Source organism: Arvicanthis niloticus, chromosome 2, assembly GCF_011762505.2.
Source record: "Arvicanthis niloticus isolate mArvNil1 chromosome 2, mArvNil1.pat.X, whole genome shotgun sequence".
Lineage (NCBI taxonomy): Eukaryota > Metazoa > Chordata > Mammalia > Rodentia > Muridae > Arvicanthis > Arvicanthis niloticus.
In genome coordinates this window covers 18713382-18732272 of record NC_047659.1, presented here as the reverse complement: position 1 = coordinate 18732272, position 18891 = coordinate 18713382, and the positions used below count along the sequence as shown (strand labels likewise).

At 33.6% G+C, this 18891-nt stretch overlaps 1 protein-coding gene across 1 annotated transcript in view; it reads left to right on the top strand.

Moving 5' to 3' along the window:
* Lrp1b (LDL receptor related protein 1B) overlaps window positions 1-18891 on the top strand; it is a 349921-nt gene that overhangs the window by 101057 nt on the left and 229973 nt on the right. Inside the window, exons 16-19 of the mRNA XM_076928219.1 lie at window positions 2810-2993; window positions 4332-4417; window positions 12133-12255; window positions 14034-14215. Of these exons, the coding sequence (XP_076784334.1) occupies window positions 2810-2993; window positions 4332-4417; window positions 12133-12255; window positions 14034-14215 (575 nt within the window). The remainder of the gene's footprint in view (window positions 1-2809; window positions 2994-4331; window positions 4418-12132; window positions 12256-14033; window positions 14216-18891) is intronic.

Genomic DNA, 18891 nt, shown 5'->3' with positions numbered 1-18891 from the left:
GGCTTCTTGATGACATTATCATGTGATATAATTTCTAGTATTTTCCAGTGACAGAATTTTTTACCTTATAAAATTCTTTTATTCTTGCATTTCTTTATTTAAAAATAAGTTATGAATTGAATGCCATAAGGTGTCGCGGCCAGAGCTGCCCCACGCTTCAGGGCCAGAAATGTTGAGAACTGCACTACCCCACGTTTGGGGGCCAAAATGTCTTAGACTGTTTTGTCAGTGTTGGAACCCGCACTGCCAAAAGCCTTGGGGGTTAAACTGTTAGAGCTTGCACTGCCCCAAGTTGCTCCAGTCCGCAGTGGGTATGGGTTCAGCAAGAGAGAGAGTGAGGATGGATGCGAAGAATGGAGACCAGACAGAGTGTGATTCAATCCTGTTTATTCTTCAGTCTCTCTTCTTCTCTCCAAGTCCCTAGTTCCTAGTCCCTAGTGCCTCCAAGTTCCAAGTTTCTTCTTCCAAGTGCTAAGTGCCTAATTCTCTGTTGCAAATGTCTAACCTAATTCCTAGTTCCAAGTTGTACTCTCTAACCTAATTCCTACTCATTAACTCCAAGTGGTACTCTCTGAAGTGTCTGATTCTCTGTTCCTCCAAATTGTTCTGATTCTCTTCTGTCTGCCTCTTGCCTTTTATATATCTCACTTCTAAGCCACGCCTCTAAGTCACGCCTTTAATCACGCCCTTAGGTCTTCTCTCTAAATCAGATCTCTAAGTCACACCCTTAAGTCACACACCTTTAAGTCTCACACACCCAAGGGAAAATCCTGGCTATCTAAAGCAAGATGTTATCAGAGTGTGCTCAGCTGTTGTAGGCTATTGTAATCACATCTCTTATCAGGGTATATGGCTCAAGATGACTGCAAGGATGATAGCAGCCTTCTGTTGGCTCCCCACAATAAGGAATTTAGGACTTTTGTGTGTGCCCATGCATGTGGGAACATGTATGTGCACTATGTCTGTGAAATTATGCATGCCAGTTGTTCTTGGAGGTAAGAGTCAATGCTAGATGTCTTTCTAGATCACCATCTACCTTATCTTTGGGACAATATCTCTCTCTCTCAACCCAGTTCTCTTTTGGTTTATACATGGATATTGAGGAACCAAACTAGGGTCCTCTTGCTTTATCAGAAAATATTAACTGAGGCTTCTCCCACGTCCAGTATTTTTCACTGTACATTTTTTAAGTGCACAGTACTATGCCATTTGTGAATGTCTTCCATTTAGTATATGTGGCACTGCTTGGCTCACTAGTTCAGGCTGCAGGATGGGTTTTATTGATGGACATCAGTGTTTCAACCTAAATATGAGAAGGAGTCTGTGAAATCAGAGTATTGGTTTTGCTATACTTCCTAGATTGCCAGTGGGTTTTAGAAGTTTAAACAATGCATCATATTGCTGAATATTATGAGATAAATGTCAGTAGAAACTAATAAAGCTGGAAGTTACAAGGGCTTAAGACAGTGGTTCTCAACTTTTCATGACCCTTTTAGGGGTTGTATGACTCTTTCATGTAGGTTGCCTAAGACCATCAGAAAACACAGATATTTACATTATGATTCATATCACTAGCAAACTTACAGTTATTAAATAGCAATAAAATGAATAAAATAAAATAAATGGTTGGATTTCACTACAACATGGAGAAATGAATTAAGAGTCACAGAATTAGAAAGGTTGAGAACCACAGACTTAGAAGATTCATATAGAAATACTGAGGAAATATATTTATCTAAATTCTGAGCAAGCTAATTTGCTGATACTATCTCTTTGCTTATCAATTGGTATGTTATATTAAAATATGAATTAGTATTATGAGTATGTAAAACCTGACACAGACTTCCTAATAGATGGAAGCTCTACTGTCACTTTCATTCAGAAATAAATGATCAAGATCATAAAATATTTATAGTAAACAGCTATATATGTTTATTTTTAGCACTTTAAAAGTTTTCTCCCAACTCAGTTCTCAATACCCACAAATTCTCTTATTTAAAGAATATAAAATAGATAAGGTTGCTTCAACAATAATCTGTCAGGGATATAGTTTCAGTCCACAGTAAAATTTTGCATGTTAATCAAAGACCTTTTGATTTTCATTTTCATATTTATGTATTTAGGAATACATAAATGTTTGCATACATATACTTGTATATAACAAAAGTAATGAAAAAGAGAATGGGAATATGAAAGAGAACAGGGATGGTTATATGGAAGGGTTTATAGAGAGGAAAATAAAGGATAAATGATATATGGCCTTATCTAGCATGAATGGGAGGAAACATCCTTGGTTCTGTGAAGGCTCCATTTCCTGGTATAGGGGAATGCCAGGGCAATGAGGAGGGAGTGGGTGGGTGGGTGAAAGAGCACCCTCATAAAAGCAGGGGAGGGAGGAAGGGATAAGGGGTTTACAGAAAGGAAACAGGGAAAAGAAATAACATTTAAAATGTAAATAAATAAAATATCCAATAAAAATTGCAAAAATAGAAGAAACATTTTTTTAAGAGAGAGAAGAGATAATATCTAAGCCAGAGGCTTCAGTCTGGGTCTTACCTTACTTCTTTTGAGTAATCTAGCTTTTGAGATGTCAATCCACTTCTAATCTTTCAAGATTTAGAAAGGTCATCTGCTATTAATAACTTTACATAATATATGCAATTTTACTAATGTTAATTATGAGGAGACAGGATGACTTTCCAGTACCCACTTAAGTATCATTCTAGTGTGAGCCTCACTAAAGAGATAACCAATAGCAAAAGGCGATGGCAGTAACATCAGGTGACCATTCTCATTTATCTTTTTCCAGTGCAAATGCTGGCCTGGATTCCAACTGAAGGATGATGGTAAAACATGTGTAGACATTGATGAATGTTCTTCAGGTTTCCCCTGTAGTCAGCAGTGCATCAATACATATGGAACCTACAAGTGCCGCTGTACAGAAGGCTATGAAACACAGCCTGATAACCAGAATGGCTGCAGGTCACTCTCAGGTAGTGAAATGAACTTTCCCATCATGCAACTTTAGTAATAAAAATGGATATTGAATGTTATATTCATTTTGATTGAAATAAAATCCTTGTTTCTGTGTCGGAGAAGTCAAAATTCTTCCTGTAGGATTGGATTCTGTTACTGTAATTTTGTACATTGGACATTTTCTACTCTCTTTAAAGGAAAATTACATCGTTTTCTTGTAAAATATAAAGAGCTTTTTGATATCAACAATGAGAGTGCATGCATATGATATAACTGCCCCCAGAATGCTTTTTCTGGGGCACAGATTATTATCACATGTTTGTCAAGGCTGAGAGACAGTACTGTAACATTACTGTGATAATTTTTCTTGTTTCACTTGCAGTTATGCACACATGCATACCACAGAAAATCCATAGGCCAGTAATGATGACAATAACAGTGAATTTTACTACATTCCATTATATGAATAATTTAGCTATTCAGAATATTTTAAACTTCTGTTTAGTCTAAGCATTCCGATTTTTAAAAATCAAGACCTATACTTTTAAATTTGGGGAGAAATAAAACACATCAAAATGAAACAAACCAATATATAATTGTTAAGGTGGACAAATGACATGGATAACAAATTATATCCCTTTTAGTTTTTAAATATCATGAAAATCCAAATAATAATATTGACTTAATTTGAATATTTATTCAAGTCAATGTATATACAAAACTTTTGAACTGTTTTTAAGAATTTATTTTACTTTTAAATTTTAATTGTTACTCTAGAGTAACAATTTAAAGATTAAAAAAAATCTCAATACATACTGAGCATTTTGTTCTATGTTTTTGTCATACATTTTGTAACTTTGAAAATGTGTAAAATAATAACTTGTCAGCCAAGCATTTGTGAGAGAATTCACAGTGTACAAAAGATTAAAAACTAACATAATGAAAAGTGGCAAAATTGATAAACAACTATTCAAATTTTGAAACTTAGAAGTGGTTATTTATCAGGAAGGAATTTCTGACTATCCAAAAATTTGACTCTCCTATAGCTTCTAACATAGCTATACATTATATTTTTCCGAAATGCTTCACAGATAAATACAGTATTAGATATTTCCTACTACCAAATACATTATTAAATGTCTAAAGAACTGAGGGTAAGAGTAATACATATTGAATTACTTATATACTGCCTTTCATGCCCGTTTGTACTTGACTTTCCTTAAATCCTGAGAACTTTGGCTGTTATTATTCAGAAAAGTAAAATATAGTTGTTTAGCTACAAATTGAATGACGGGAAACCTAAAAAGGAAGCCATAAGTGTCCAATGTCTAATACAATCTTCTACTTGCTTTTAGATGAAGAACCATTCTTAATTCTTGCTGACCAACATGAAATTAGAAAAATTAGCACAGATGGCTCCAACTACACACTTCTAAAGCAGGTATGTTAACTCCAGGAATGTGAGACAGTGAGTGTTGTTCCATGTGTATCAGTAAAGTTAGGCACATAGAGCACCTAATACAATGTATAGAGCTTATCTATCCATGTATGTACACAATCTATCATGTGTTTTGTCTATGAGTAGCAAAGTGTCACAAATTGTTTAATGATGCTGCTAGGAAGAATGAGAATAAAGATAGTATATGTTAAGAATTGTCTTAGGAATACTATGTTAGAATAGTATAGCATACTAGAAGTTGCACATTGTGCTTTTAACTTATTTTATATCCTGTGGTAATTAGTAGGCATACTGTCAATTTCCTGATGTTGTCTCTTAAAAATGAATGAGTTTTATGAGTTTTTTTTTGTTTTGTTTTTTGTTTTTTGTTTTGTTTTTTGAGACAGGGTTTCTCTGTGTAGTCCTGGCTGTCCTGGAACTCACTTTGTAGACCAGGCTGGCCTCGAACTCAGAAATCTGCCTGCCTCCACCTCCCAAGTGCTGGGATTAAAGGCGTGCGCCACCACTGCCCAGCGAATGGGATTTTTTTTTTACTTTTAACTTAAATAACCTGGTCTTTATACTGTGCTCTGTCAATTTATGGAGTGATTATTAAATATCCAGTTTATAAACTCAATTGACCCACATAATTGGATATATAGCCACCATTTCAGTAAAAACTCCCTGCTTTACTTACCCAAGCCCTGTATCTGAAGATACACAAACAGGATACTTTATATTGTCTTTCATAGCTAATATGTCTTTAGACTGTTTTTGATAGAACAAGGTTTTCACCATGAAACATTTAAAACTATGTAACATAGGAGAACCATTTCAATATAGTCCTGACTCCTGTTGGCATTTGCATTGTTGCTAAACATAAACACATGAATATTGTACTTTAAATGCTTCCTAGACAGAGCCAAGTATTTAAAAATAAAAAAAAATGGGATTATTCAAAGTTCATAACCATCCTATGTTTCTGTGGAAAATACTTAGTAATGGTGACCATTCAGTGTTGAAGCAGGCCAGAAAGACCAAAGAAAAGTTTTGCATGTGGTCTGGCCTATCATTTCATCATAATATTATAAAATTTTAGGTATTTCTGAAAACAGAATCATTTTTCTCTCTTGGACATAATATCTAAAGATGAAGAAAAATATTAAATATTTTTCTTTATAATTTGTCTCCATCAAAATAAATGAAAATACATTAGTTTACAATTAATTTTTGTATTGTTCTATACCTACTTAGCAATGTTGCTTTTTCTGGTTTTTTGAATTTTACTATTTTAATGGTAGAGAGTATAACTCTTAGATAATTGTGTTACATAAAATTATAATGAATGGTAGAGTTTCTTTTAGTATATATGCTGTAAAATGTTATTGCTCTAATCAAGCTATAGTTTAAATTCATATATCATGTTTAGGAAGTGTGTTTAATAACATATCTTTTCAATATGTTATGTAATTCAATTCTAACAGTGCCTTTATTCCAGCAAAATTGTATAAAGAAGCAACATAACATTTTCTAAATTAATCATCTTGAACAAAAGAGCACAAATCTTCAGCCACAGAAATAAGAAAGGCAAATAGGACACTGATGAAACTAATTTTCAGCTTAGAAGCCAAAGGGATGAATAGTTTGGGCACATCCTTGGCTATTATGTTTTTACATCTGATTCTTCTGAGAGAACAGTACTATATTCTGTGGGCATTACGGGACAACTGCAGAAAAATGTCCACCCTTGGCTGGATTAGAAATGTTTTAATTCCTCAATCCTAGCAGCTTTAATTTCTTATACTAGCCTTGCTAAATTTGGATTTGAATTATCATTATATTAATGAATTACTCTTAAGAAAGTAGAGGACAATGACTAAGAATTACCGATAATTCCTTGCTAAAGTTATAGACAAATTTATATTCTCCTTACAAAAGTTCTCTATTCAAACATCTGAATTGTCAAACCATCACAGAATCCCTATCTATATACATTTTTCTTCTAAAAAGAAAAAAAGTTGAATAAAATGAAGTTTCAGATTACTGACATGAATTAATTAATTTACTTATTTATTCCTCAATAATTTAGTATTTTTTATTCACTTTACATCCTGACTGCAGCCCCTCTCTCTCTTATTTTCCCAACCCTGCCCTTACAAATCCCTCTCTCAACTATTTGTTCCCTTCTCTGGAGAGAAGAAGAAGCCCCACTTGTATACTACCCAACCCTGGGACTTCTAGTCCCAGCAAATCTAGGCACATCCTTTCCTGCTGAGGCCTAACCATTCAGTCCAGGTAGTGGAGGAGATCGAATGGCACGTAACAGACTCAGAGAAAGTCCCTGCTCTACTAGTTAAAGAAACCATATGAAGACCATTCTGCACATCTACTACAAAAGTGTAGGGGGGTCTAGATTCAGCCCCTGCATGCTCTTTTGTTGGTGATCCAGTCTCTGTGAGCTCCCATGGACCCGGCTTAGTTGACTTTGTAGATCTTTTTGTGTTATACTTGACCCCTCCAGCTTGCCAATACTATACCCCACATCAGCCACTCTTCGAGAATATTCCCATGATGTTTGGCTGTGGGACTCTGCATTTGTTTCCATCCTCTGCAGTAAGAAGTCAGTGAGAAGACAGTTATGTTAGGCTCCTGCTTGCAACCATAGCAGACTATCATTAACACTATTAGGCATTGGCTCTCACATGGAAAGGATCCCAAGTTGTCCCAGTCTCTGCTCCAATTTTATGCCTGTGCATCTTATAGATAGAATCATCTTGGTTTGAAGGTTTTGTAGGTGGTTTTTGTCCTCATCCCTCCACTGGATGTCCTTCTGGCTACAAGAGATGTCCATTTCAGTCTCTATATCTCCTGCTGGTATGAATCTCAGCTAGGGTCACTCCTGTAGACTCCCCATAGCCTCGCTCATCCCAGGCCTTGAGCTAGTCCCAGAGATTCCCCCAACTGATTTCTTTTCTCATTCACAGCCCTCTCCTGCACCCTCTCTCTATACATACACATCTTATCCTAACCCAGTTCCCTGCCTCACCTCCTATCCCACCCAGTTCACTCTCTCCTGCCTCTGTTAACTATTTTGTTTCCCCTTTTGAGGATGATTCATGTATCCTCCCATGATCCCTGCACTTCATGGCTCATGTCCACTTATAAACTATGGCTAATGTCTATTTCAAGTGTATACCTACCATATGTGTCTTTCTGGGTCTAGGTTATCTTACTCAGGATGACAGTCTCACATTTCATCATTTGGCAGAAAATTCCATAATGTCTTTGTTTTTAAGAGTTCAATAGTATTCCATTGTATAGATGTATCACATTTTCTTTATCCATTCTTCAGTTGAGGGACATATAGGTTGTTTCCACTTTCTAGCTATTATAAATAATACGTCTATGGCCATAGTTGAAGAAGCGTCCCTATGGGATACTGGGGCACCCTTTTGGCTGTATACCCACAGTGGTATACCTGGGTCTTGGGTTGGAACTATTTCTAGTTTTCTGAAAACCCACCAAACTGATTTCCAAACTAGTTTTATAAGTTTGGACTACCACCAGCAATGGAGGAGTGTTCCCCTTACTCTACATTTTTGCCAGTATGTCCTGTAACTTGAGGGTTTATTTATTTTTTTAATCTTAGCCATTTTGAAGGATGTAAGCCTAAATCTTAGAGTTGTTTTGATTTGCATTTCCCTGATAACAGAAAACCTTGAAAAAATTTTTATGTACTTGTTGGCCATTACAATTTCTCTGTTGAAAATTATCTGTTCAGGTCTATACTCCATTTTTCAGATGTAGGATTGGTGAAGATTTTTTTCCATTCTGTGGGCTGCTCTTTTGTCCTACTGATAGTGCCCTTAGCCTTGTAAAAAATTTTCACTTTTATGAGGTTCAATTTATTAATTGTTGTAATGCCTGAGCTACTGGTACACTATTCAAGAATTTGTCTCCTGTGCAGTTCCCTTCTTTCTGTTGCATTATATTTACTGTGTCTGGTTTTATGACATGAACTTATTAAGCTTCCTAAGAAGTAGTCTGGAGAATATTCTAGGGTTATTTTAGAATTCTAATTTTTTTTGTAGTCACTTCAGATATGTACAGTGAATTTAATTTAGATTTTCTTTAGTTTTTAGCATGTACTAAGATAATTAATGTTAGTTCCCAATTTTTGTTTCTGTAATCATTCATGATTAGCATTGTCATTCCTTTGAGCTTAGTGAAGACTTGAATAGTCATTTATTATCATCTCATATTGCTAAGTTATAGCATGGGATTTTTTTGGGGGGGTAGGCAATCTATTGGGATAGCTCACCTATCTTATAGCATCTCTTATAAAAGAAAATATTTAACTTGGACTGAATTACAATTTCAAAGGTTTAGTTCATGGACATCATGGCAAGAAGCATGCAGGCAAACTTAGTGCTGGAGAAGGATCTGATAATTCTACATCTTGATCCACAGGCACCAGGAGACTGCCTTACTAGGCATAGCATGAGCATATGTGAGACCTCAAAACCTACCTCTTCCACAGTGACACTCTTCCTCCAACAAGACCACACCTCCCGATAGCACCACTCCATATGGACCAATTTCTCAAACACTTGAGTCGGTGAAGGGGGCATTTTTATTCAAACCACCACATCATTATTTCTATAATGTGAAGACAAAGTAAAAAGAGGTTGCTTATGTTAATTGTAGCAATGCATAAAAGTTGAACATTTAACATTTATATTGTTATTACTAGAACTTAGATGGTATGAAAAGAGAAATTGAAAAAAAAAAAAACACCTTTTCTTTCCGTAATTTTCTTTCCATAATTTTCTGGATTGTTTATATTCACAATCCACTTTAATTCTCAGGGATTCTTGGAAAGAAGTAAAGTACGAACATGAATTATTTAACCTTAGCCTGACTCTTATAATGGAGTAAGTGAATCGAAGACCCCACAATTATTATCAAATTCTGAATGTTTAGAGGAAAAGTAGAGAGTGAAATCAGACTTTGTAATTACCATGTTTATTAATGATGCTTCCCCAAAGCTAAACTTAACAAGCAAGATTTCTCTCTTCCTGGAGGTTGCAGACCTTAAACTTAAGACTCATACAAACTGAGGGTTACCAACCTTAGAGTGAAAGTTGATGAACTTAAGTCCTCCATCTCCTAGCACCAATAGTCTTCTAATTGAAAATAATTTGTATATGAACAAATTCTTTTGCCCTTTTAATGAAACAAACAGTTAAATTTCTGATCTATATTTTTTTAGTTTACTGAAACTATAATTAGATCAGCCTTAAAAAGTGTTCAAAACAAAGCTAACTCCTGATAAATTATTTGAAAAATTCAGGATGTAAAAATCCCAGATCTTGGTAATACAATGCTCAAATAAAACAATACTACAGCATACCCAAGCAAAACATTGGGGCATCCAAAAGCTAATACCTTAGTTTATGTGCTTGGTTACTTGCCAGGAAATCTACACCCATGGCTCTGAAGGGAGGCTTTTTCTCTCCTTCCCATTATGTGGAATAACTATCTAATTTTTCCTTGACCAAATGTAATATAAGGCTACAACTAAGATAATAATCTTGAATAATGGAGCATTTGAAATAAGAAATGCTACTGCCACATCTTTTCCAGCTATGCAGATGGCTATCCAGCTAGTGTATAGCTTAGAACCTTAAGGATACTCTAGATCACCAAGTTAGATGAGTATTCTTTTCTAGTTCTTCTCTAATAATAGTTTTATTATTATAAAATGCTATAATAATTTCATATTTAATTAATTTTCATCTATTTAATATTAACTTTCCTATTAAAGTTATATCTCTTTGAATTTATGGAATCATTTATAACAAGTACTCTTATTCAGATGCTTTTTTCTATTTGAAAAATGCATTAAAAACATGGTTGCAAAAAGTCCAAGATATTATCATAAGACATAGAAAATAAAAGCAAAAGAGTGAGAATGATAGGGTGACTGATATTAGTCTTTATGTGACATTTTTGTTCTGATCTTTTCTGTGTAGGGCATAACAACCCACTTAACCACAGCACAGGACTTAAATCAAACATCAAGGAAGCCCAGCTTTCCTCTGTGAACTGGGCAATTTCAAATGTCTCCCCCTAGTACTTATATGTCATGTATTAGCTTTGGAATATTTTCCAGATAACCAAAGCTACACAGTGAGATGCATGTGAGGATATAGCTGCCATTGTGTGGCCAGTCTGAGATAAAAAACAAACACCTATGCTTGATTTGAGGACTAAGTTATAATGTTCCAATTTGTTTATTTTAATGTAATTTATCTTCTTGAGTTTTCTATCATTTAATTTTTAAGGACAAACAAATTTTAGCATATTATACATCCTTTGTTCTTATTCACATTCTTCCTCTACTCTTCTTTCCTGTTCTCCTATCTTTTTCCTATTGCTCCATTTCTGACTCAGTAGATCTTATACTTCTAGTTAGAATAAAAATAAATGAGGAGAGTTCCAGCTTCATAAAAATAAAGCCAGAACTTTTAAAGGGTTGGCCTTTAAAATGAACTTTATTATGAGAGAACCACATAGTCTAGACCATTCTGCTGAAACCATGAAATAGAACAATATAAGAGAGAGTTACTATGTATGGCATGATGGGGATCCTAAAAGAAGGAACAGGCTCATCAGTTTGGAGAAGAAATCAATTTTCTGACTTATCTAGGTCTTTAAATATGTACTTAGTGTTAAGATTAGTTTTAGGACTGCCCACATGTTTTATGGTCTTGCTAGAGTAAATAAATGAGTCATCTTCCCCATATCCTCACCAGTAATTGTTATGCTTCCTTTTACAATTTCATTTACATTTTAATTTACATGTATGTTCATGTAATATATTTTGAACATATATTTTCCTATATCCAAATTCTTGCAGATATTACCCATCTCCTTAGGAGCCTAATCTCATGCTGTCTTTTTCTCTAAAAAAAAAAAAAAAACACATAAATAAATAAATAAATATGTAAATAAATATGTAAATTGAAACAACCAAACAAATATAAAACCCAACAAGATAAAAATTATCAAATCAACCAAAAACTGGAGTCTGTTTTGTGTTGGCCAACTATCTTCAGGCATGGAGCCTTTCCTGGAGTATTAATTAGTGAATAGTTAAATCCAGTGTCACTCCACTGGAGAAAGCTCATATTTTCCTTTCCCAGGAGGTATCAATTGCAAATTGCTCCTTGGTTGGAGTGAGACTTTGTCCATCTCCTATTTTCAGTGATGAAATTATTCTGGTTTGTACCAGTAAACATCTCGTGCTTTCTTGATTTAACTTTTCCCATATCAACTTCAATAGTTTATTCTTCTATGAAGACATTTGATCCATTTTCAAGAGAGGAAGAACAAGGGCAGAGGAATGGAATCAATTCATTGCTGTAACTTTCTCTCTTTAATTTTTTCACATTACTGTATGTCTATTTATTTAAAGATTGTAAATATTGGAAAACTTTCTTTCTTATTAGGACATTATTTTCAAATGAATAATATATCTTTTAAGCATGCATTATGAAGAAAATGTAAACATATTATGTTCTTAAAATATTTGTCACAAATGTTACTGTAATGTGCAATCATTTATACTCAAAGAGAGATGTTGATTTCTCTGGATGCTAAACATTAGAAATAATCCTAATTGTTATTTAAAGTGTGCTCCTTCTTACTTTTAGGGATTAAACAATGTTATTGCTATAGACTTTGATTATAGAGAAGAATTCATATATTGGATTGATTCTAGCAGACCCAATGGAAGTCGCATAAACAGAATGTGTCTAAATGGAAGTGACATCAAGGTAACTATATATAGGGAGAATATCTGAATTCTTCATTGGTATTGAATAGAATATAAAATCTTATTTGATAGCAAATTATTGTTTGTACAGCTTATTAGTTTAGATTCAATTTCATACTTTTACTGTATAAATAATTAAAAGTTAAATTGTAAATGAGATATTTTATTTTCATGTTCTATTTTTATTATTTTCTGCTATTTCATAAGATTTGTAACTTTAGCAAACAATGGATTGTCCCCTGAAATTTTAGTACTTCTAAAATTTACTTAATTGGAAATAGTTGGTTGTACATGTATACAATTATTAATGATTTTATTACCTGATAATTAAATACATGTCACATTCTAGATATGAGCTATTTAGTGCCACTTTAATGTTATCCTAGATTTTAAATAAAAATATTACTTCGGTGTGTATGCTGCAAGATGTGCTATATAGAAGTTGTTAGCGCCTTAAGAAATGGTTCATGTACTAAGAGTAATTGATGCTCTTGAAAAGGACCCAGCTTTAATTTCCAGCGGCCACATATGATGGCTCATAAATGTCTATAACTCCTGTTCCAGGGTCAGAAAGCTCTATTCTGGCACCTGTGAATACCAAGCATGTAAATGGCTACACAATAGACACATGGAGGTGCTGACATTTGCACATATAAACAAACAAACAATACTGTTTTTAAAGACTCGTGACTCATAAGACTATAGGAGCAGGTTGCTTAGCAGGGCAATGATGTAGTTAAAAGAAGGAGAAGATTTTGTTCTCTGAAAAATTTTGAAAGTCTGTATCAAATCTATGAAACTAAATCATGTAGTTTCTTATAAGATGTTTTAATAATGTCCACTTTTACATTTTGAATATATATATATTTGATATTACATCTCTATCAACTCTCATTCTATTGTTACCTTAAACTAGTTCATTGATGTTCATTGAAACAGCAATGCCAATTTTCAAATTTGGAATTTGGATGAAAAGTGAAGCAAATATATCTTGTAGTTAAAACACTAAGGCAGTCTCATGGTAGCTTCAAACCGTCCTGCTTCTCTATGTCATTACCACTGGATGCTTAGACAAAGGATGACTCCAAAACTTGATAAGTTTTTTGTCTCTGATTATACAAATATCCTCTATGATTCAACTTTTTTCTTTCACATAGTCATAAAAGTACTAAGAATTCAAATACTTATCATATGTAGCAAGAAATACTTAATACATCTTATGAAAAAAAAAAAACATGTACTTTACACCTAAAGCCAAACACCTTAGGAATTGTACTGGTTAGAATCACAAGCAAAACTCTTTTATTCCTATTTGGTTATGTTCAAACACAGTGCACACTCCTGATTCTTAATATTATGCTGTATAGGGAAAAAGGATTTATGAGAGTGGGGAGAATATTAGTAAAGCCATGATAACATCTGATAAAATAAATATTAATAATGGTTTGTATGCATATGTGATAGAAAGTTTTTCCCAAAGTTTGAGAGGATTAGCAGATAAACTCTAATGAAATAAAGTCACCAACTGTGCATCTACTTAGGTTCTATTTATTTGCAGTATTTTCTACAAACATATAAGTAACTTCTAGAAGACTAAATGTACATTGCATAATTCTCTTAAATAAGTAATGTGTTGTGGTAAATTGTTCTCTTCTTTATCTAAAGTTAATTTCTTCAGTTTAAATGGAATTCTGTATCTCAATTAAAATCAAGAAACAATTGCTTGATTCTTATTGAAGCCATTTATATTGTTAACTTTCTAAATTCTTATTTTGTCAGGTAGTGCATAACACTGCTGTCCCCAATGCACTCGCTGTTGATTGGATTGGCAAAAACCTCTATTGGTCTGACACAGAAAAAAGGATAATTGAAGTATCCAAACTCAACGGCTTATACCCTACTGTACTTGTTAGCAAAAGGCTGAAGTTTCCCAGGGACCTGTCTTTAGATCCACGAGCTGGGTTTGTAAACTGTTAAAAATCCTAAATTTTTAGACTACTCTTATTATGACAACCCTCTAGGTTATTAAAATGAAAATTAAAGAAATATGTGAATGTATAGAACTTTTTACAATCAAGCTTAGTAAGTCAAAGCAATGAAACTAAAACCTATTTAAAATATCTGCTTTCTAAATATAAGAAAAAAATTTCCAAAAAGGTCAATGAAATGAATACAGCAAAAAGACTTACTTGATGTTGATGCCTCACACTGTGGAAAAGGAAAGACCATGTAAGGGTTGACATAATCAAAGCTGTATATAGTATAAGCACTACTCTTAAAGCAGGAGACATATTTGTTACCTATAGACAGCAAATTATAATGCATCATCAAATGAATTCAAGAGGAGGAGAGTATCATGGGAAAGATTAGTTTTGGAGCATGAGAATGGGGGAAGTATTCTAAATATTTTTGAGCATCAGGTCACATCTATTAATATGTCAAACCTCTATGGTGAGGACAAAAATCTATATAGTATTACAATTTTTATTTACTTCCAATTATTTGGAATTATTTATGTTGTTTTGGTACATATAGAATTCACGACTTTCAATTTTTATACTACAACATAGCAAAATTATATGCTCAAAATTACTTTTGTAGTTCAACCTACCTGAGATGCAGATTAAAAGAACAAATCTAGAGAAAATGTCTTGTGGTAAAATAGTAGGCCTTCTGAGAAGCTAGCAGAAGTTTAGTGGAAACTCACTTTCCAATGTATATTTTGATAAGTAACATTATTGATCATACTTTAGACCCCATTTAATTTTGGTTATTGCTAATACAGTCTATCTCTGTTTTATGTCTATCATGTTTACAAGTGGGAAATGATTATTTCATAATATACAGTATAGTTTAATTTTAAACACTAATTTTGCTAAAGTATATGGAATCATATAAGATTTGCACTGCAATGCTGTTTCCAAGAGAGTGTACACATTTTGACTTTTCTCTATGTAGTTATGAAATAATTTATTATATTTTACAACTTTTTATTTACCATAGCAACATAATGTTTAAAGAAATTTTAACCAAACCATTTATACATAAGTATTTCTATGAGCATTTTAGTAAATATTTGTCAGATATTTTGAATTTATCCTCTACTTATATTCATTCATAAGTTTGTAGATTATTTCACTGTTCTGCCATTTTGTCAGAAACTTTTTACTTTACTGTCTCATTTGTTGTACTGCTTAGAAACTCAAACTGGTTGGACTTCTTTTCCTACGTCATGAAAGATCCTTTAGTTTTAATAAAAGAAACATTGCCGGTTTATAAATATAAGTAGCATTTTAGAATTTCTTGAAGCACACATTGTTCACAGTCTATTTGGTGCAGATGATCAGTGTCTGGGTTTTATTTCTCGCAGGATAGAGTTATTACCCCATAAACTGAACACAGTGTTCAGGTGTCATCAACATAATCCTATCACTAAAACTGTCAATTAAAATAGCTAAGGAGATATTATTGTGGATAGTATAAAGGATTCTTTTGATTTTTCATCTTTGGATAATATTTGGATTATAATACCTGTATACCATTTATAACCAAAGAAATAAATAAAATGGTATAATTTTATAAAATAAAGCCACCTATTTTAGTAGCTACAGTTCAGTACTGCCAATTTTAACACAGTTCTCCTGGTTCTTCTGAAGAAGACAACAGGTAATCTAGATTTCAGAAATTTTAAGTAGAGTCTCAGACAGAGAGTGTCTTTCCTTTATAAAATGTTGTATGGGTCCAATTCAAAAAACCCACCTAAATTTATAAAACTTAAATAAAAATATAATTAAGCCTTTTCACGTTACATTACTACACTGAAATGCATGGGATTGCATTAGTTACAATCTGCCATTGTAACTAATGTCCTATTTTATGAAGAGTTATGAACTTTTTTCCTGATGTTAGTGAGAAATAAGTCAAGAATTGACCATGAGATTACTGAGCTGTTTCATGCAATAAAACATCTAAACTTTGAAAGGGTATTTTGAGACTGTTTTCTAAATTTGTTTCAGAGAAAAATGTGATTACTTTTATGACTTTTCTTATACTACATATAAGAATTTTCAGAACCGTTTAGTGTGTGCAATATTAAACTGAGGCTTTAATTCAATTTCCAGGCTGTAGTCCCACATTTTTCTACTACATCAATTTGAGATTTTAGTAATAAAATGATCATGGGTTGAGAGTCTGTTTTCCCATAAACACCCAAACAAAGGTAAAGAAGCTGGAGGCACACAAGTCCTGAATATTACCAACAAAACAGTTAAACTTTCTTTCATAAAAGGAGTAGGCTAAACATGAATTTGTAATATACTATTTAAATCATTGCAAGCATGATTTATTGTTTTAAATACAAGCCCTCAAACACTTTTTCTAGAACTCTTTCATTGAACTGTAACATTAAATCCATACTTTATGTCTAAAAATTTATTTTTGTTCAACTATTTTTCCAAACGATCTATTAACTAAGTGCTGAAATAATAGCATGTATCATTCTGATGATTATATATAAAAGTTACATTCTATACCCTGCATCAACATCAAAATGTGATGATAATGCAAATTATCTTATGAAGATTATTCCATACTTACATATTTTATCTTATGTCAGTCCTTCCCAAGACAAGGGAAATACATGAAGAGACATACAAGGTGGGAAAATGATTGGCTTGTAGAGCGACTGGGATGAGAATTTTCATATCTTTTGTTTATCAACTTTAATAATATCATTGTTTTCCAAGATTATCAGAAAAAATTCCTATGTGAAATATTTTCTAAATGTCTCTAAGTGGACACCAAATACTTAACATTTAAGAATATAGAACTGCCTTTTATTGTAAATGCCTTATCTTTCCATCTAGAAATTGAGTATTTTTAGCTTAAAGATCATGGTATCTGTTAAACTCACAATGGACCAGGGTAATAAATGGGTAAATGGAGAAACACAAAAGTGTGTAGTTAGAGCTATAAAGACATGTACCCATACCTCTGCAAAAGCAGATACATAGTTGAACTGGAAATGACCTACATATTTCAAAGAAACCACTGATGAAGAAAGAATGCATACTGTGTGAAAGAGATGCCAAGATAAAAATTCAATTTCTAATTTTGTGTAGAAAGCAAATAAATATTTCATTAAACTTTGCAGTTACATGAAAACACATCTTCTGACAATTCTGTAATTAAAATAGTTGACTTCAGTATATTTCTATTTAGGCATAATCCACAAGAAATGAGCATGCATGATTATTATTACAATTTAGATTTATAGCTACACTTAGGAGAAAGAAGCTTCTCTATTACATGAATTATGAAAACAAATAAGCCTGTGATACTAATAATTTAATTCATTTCAAACAACCATTTCTTCAAGAATAGAGAGTCTGTTGTTATAGTTACAACCAGATATTCTTTGGAACATTTGTACATAATGTAATTACCCAATAGATACTATTTGGCACTAAAGATTTTCTAATGTGATCTTGGATATAGATTGTTTACTATTTGGCACAATTTAGACCTATAAGCACTTTTATTGGTGAACTTATTTCCATATGAATTATGACAAGCAAACATTTTTTAACTCAAAAACAATTTTATTCTTTATTTTTAACACGTATTATAGGAAAAATAGAATGTTTAAATCTTTCTTTTAAAACCTTTGTACACAAACATCCATATTTGCCATCATTCATAGTAACCTTGTCCAGGAGGATTTTGTCTATGGCATTAATTACATAAGTCCCATTCTCACATGTCTGTTATCTAAAATGTTCTCAGCAGCAAAGCAAATGTTGGTGGGTAATGAGTTTCATATTTGCTTTTTCTTTCATTTTTTAAAGAAATCCATATTATTTATTTATTTATTTTTTACACTTCAGATTTTATTCCCCCCAACCACGATCTGACTATTCCACATTCCATACCTCCAACCCACACTCCCCCCTCGCCTCCATGAGGCTGTCCCTACACCCCAATCCCCACCCTACCTGACCTCTAAACTCCCTGGGGCCTCTAGTCTCTTGAGGGTTAGGTGCGTCATCTCTGATTGAACACAGACTCGGAAGTCCTCTGCTGTATATGTGCTGGGGGCCTCATATCAACTATTTTATGATGCCTGGTTGGTGGTCCAGTGTTTGAGAGATTTCAGAGGTCCAATTAATTGAGACTGCTGGTCCTCCTACAGGGTTGCCCTCCTCCTTAGCTTCTTTCAGGCTTTCCCTGATTCAACCACAGGGGTCAGCAGCTTCTGTCCATTGGTTGGGTTCAAATATCTGCATCTGACTCTTTCAGCTGCTTATTGGTTCTTCTGGAAGGCAATCACGATAGGTCCCTTTTTGTGAGCCCTCCATAGCCTCAGTAATAGTGTCAAGCCTTGGGACCCCTCCTTAAGCAGGATCCCACTTTGGGCCTGTTGTTGGACCTTCTTTTCCTCAGGCTCTTTTCCATTTCTATCCCTATGGTTCTTTCACACAGGAACAATTATGGGTCAGAGTGTTTACTGTGGGATGGCAACCTCCTCCCTCATTTGATGCTGGTCTTCCTGCTGGAAGTGGGCTCTGTAAGTTCCCTTTCCCTACTTAGGGCATTTCATGTAAGGTTCCTCTCTTTGACAACTGAGAGTCTCTCACTT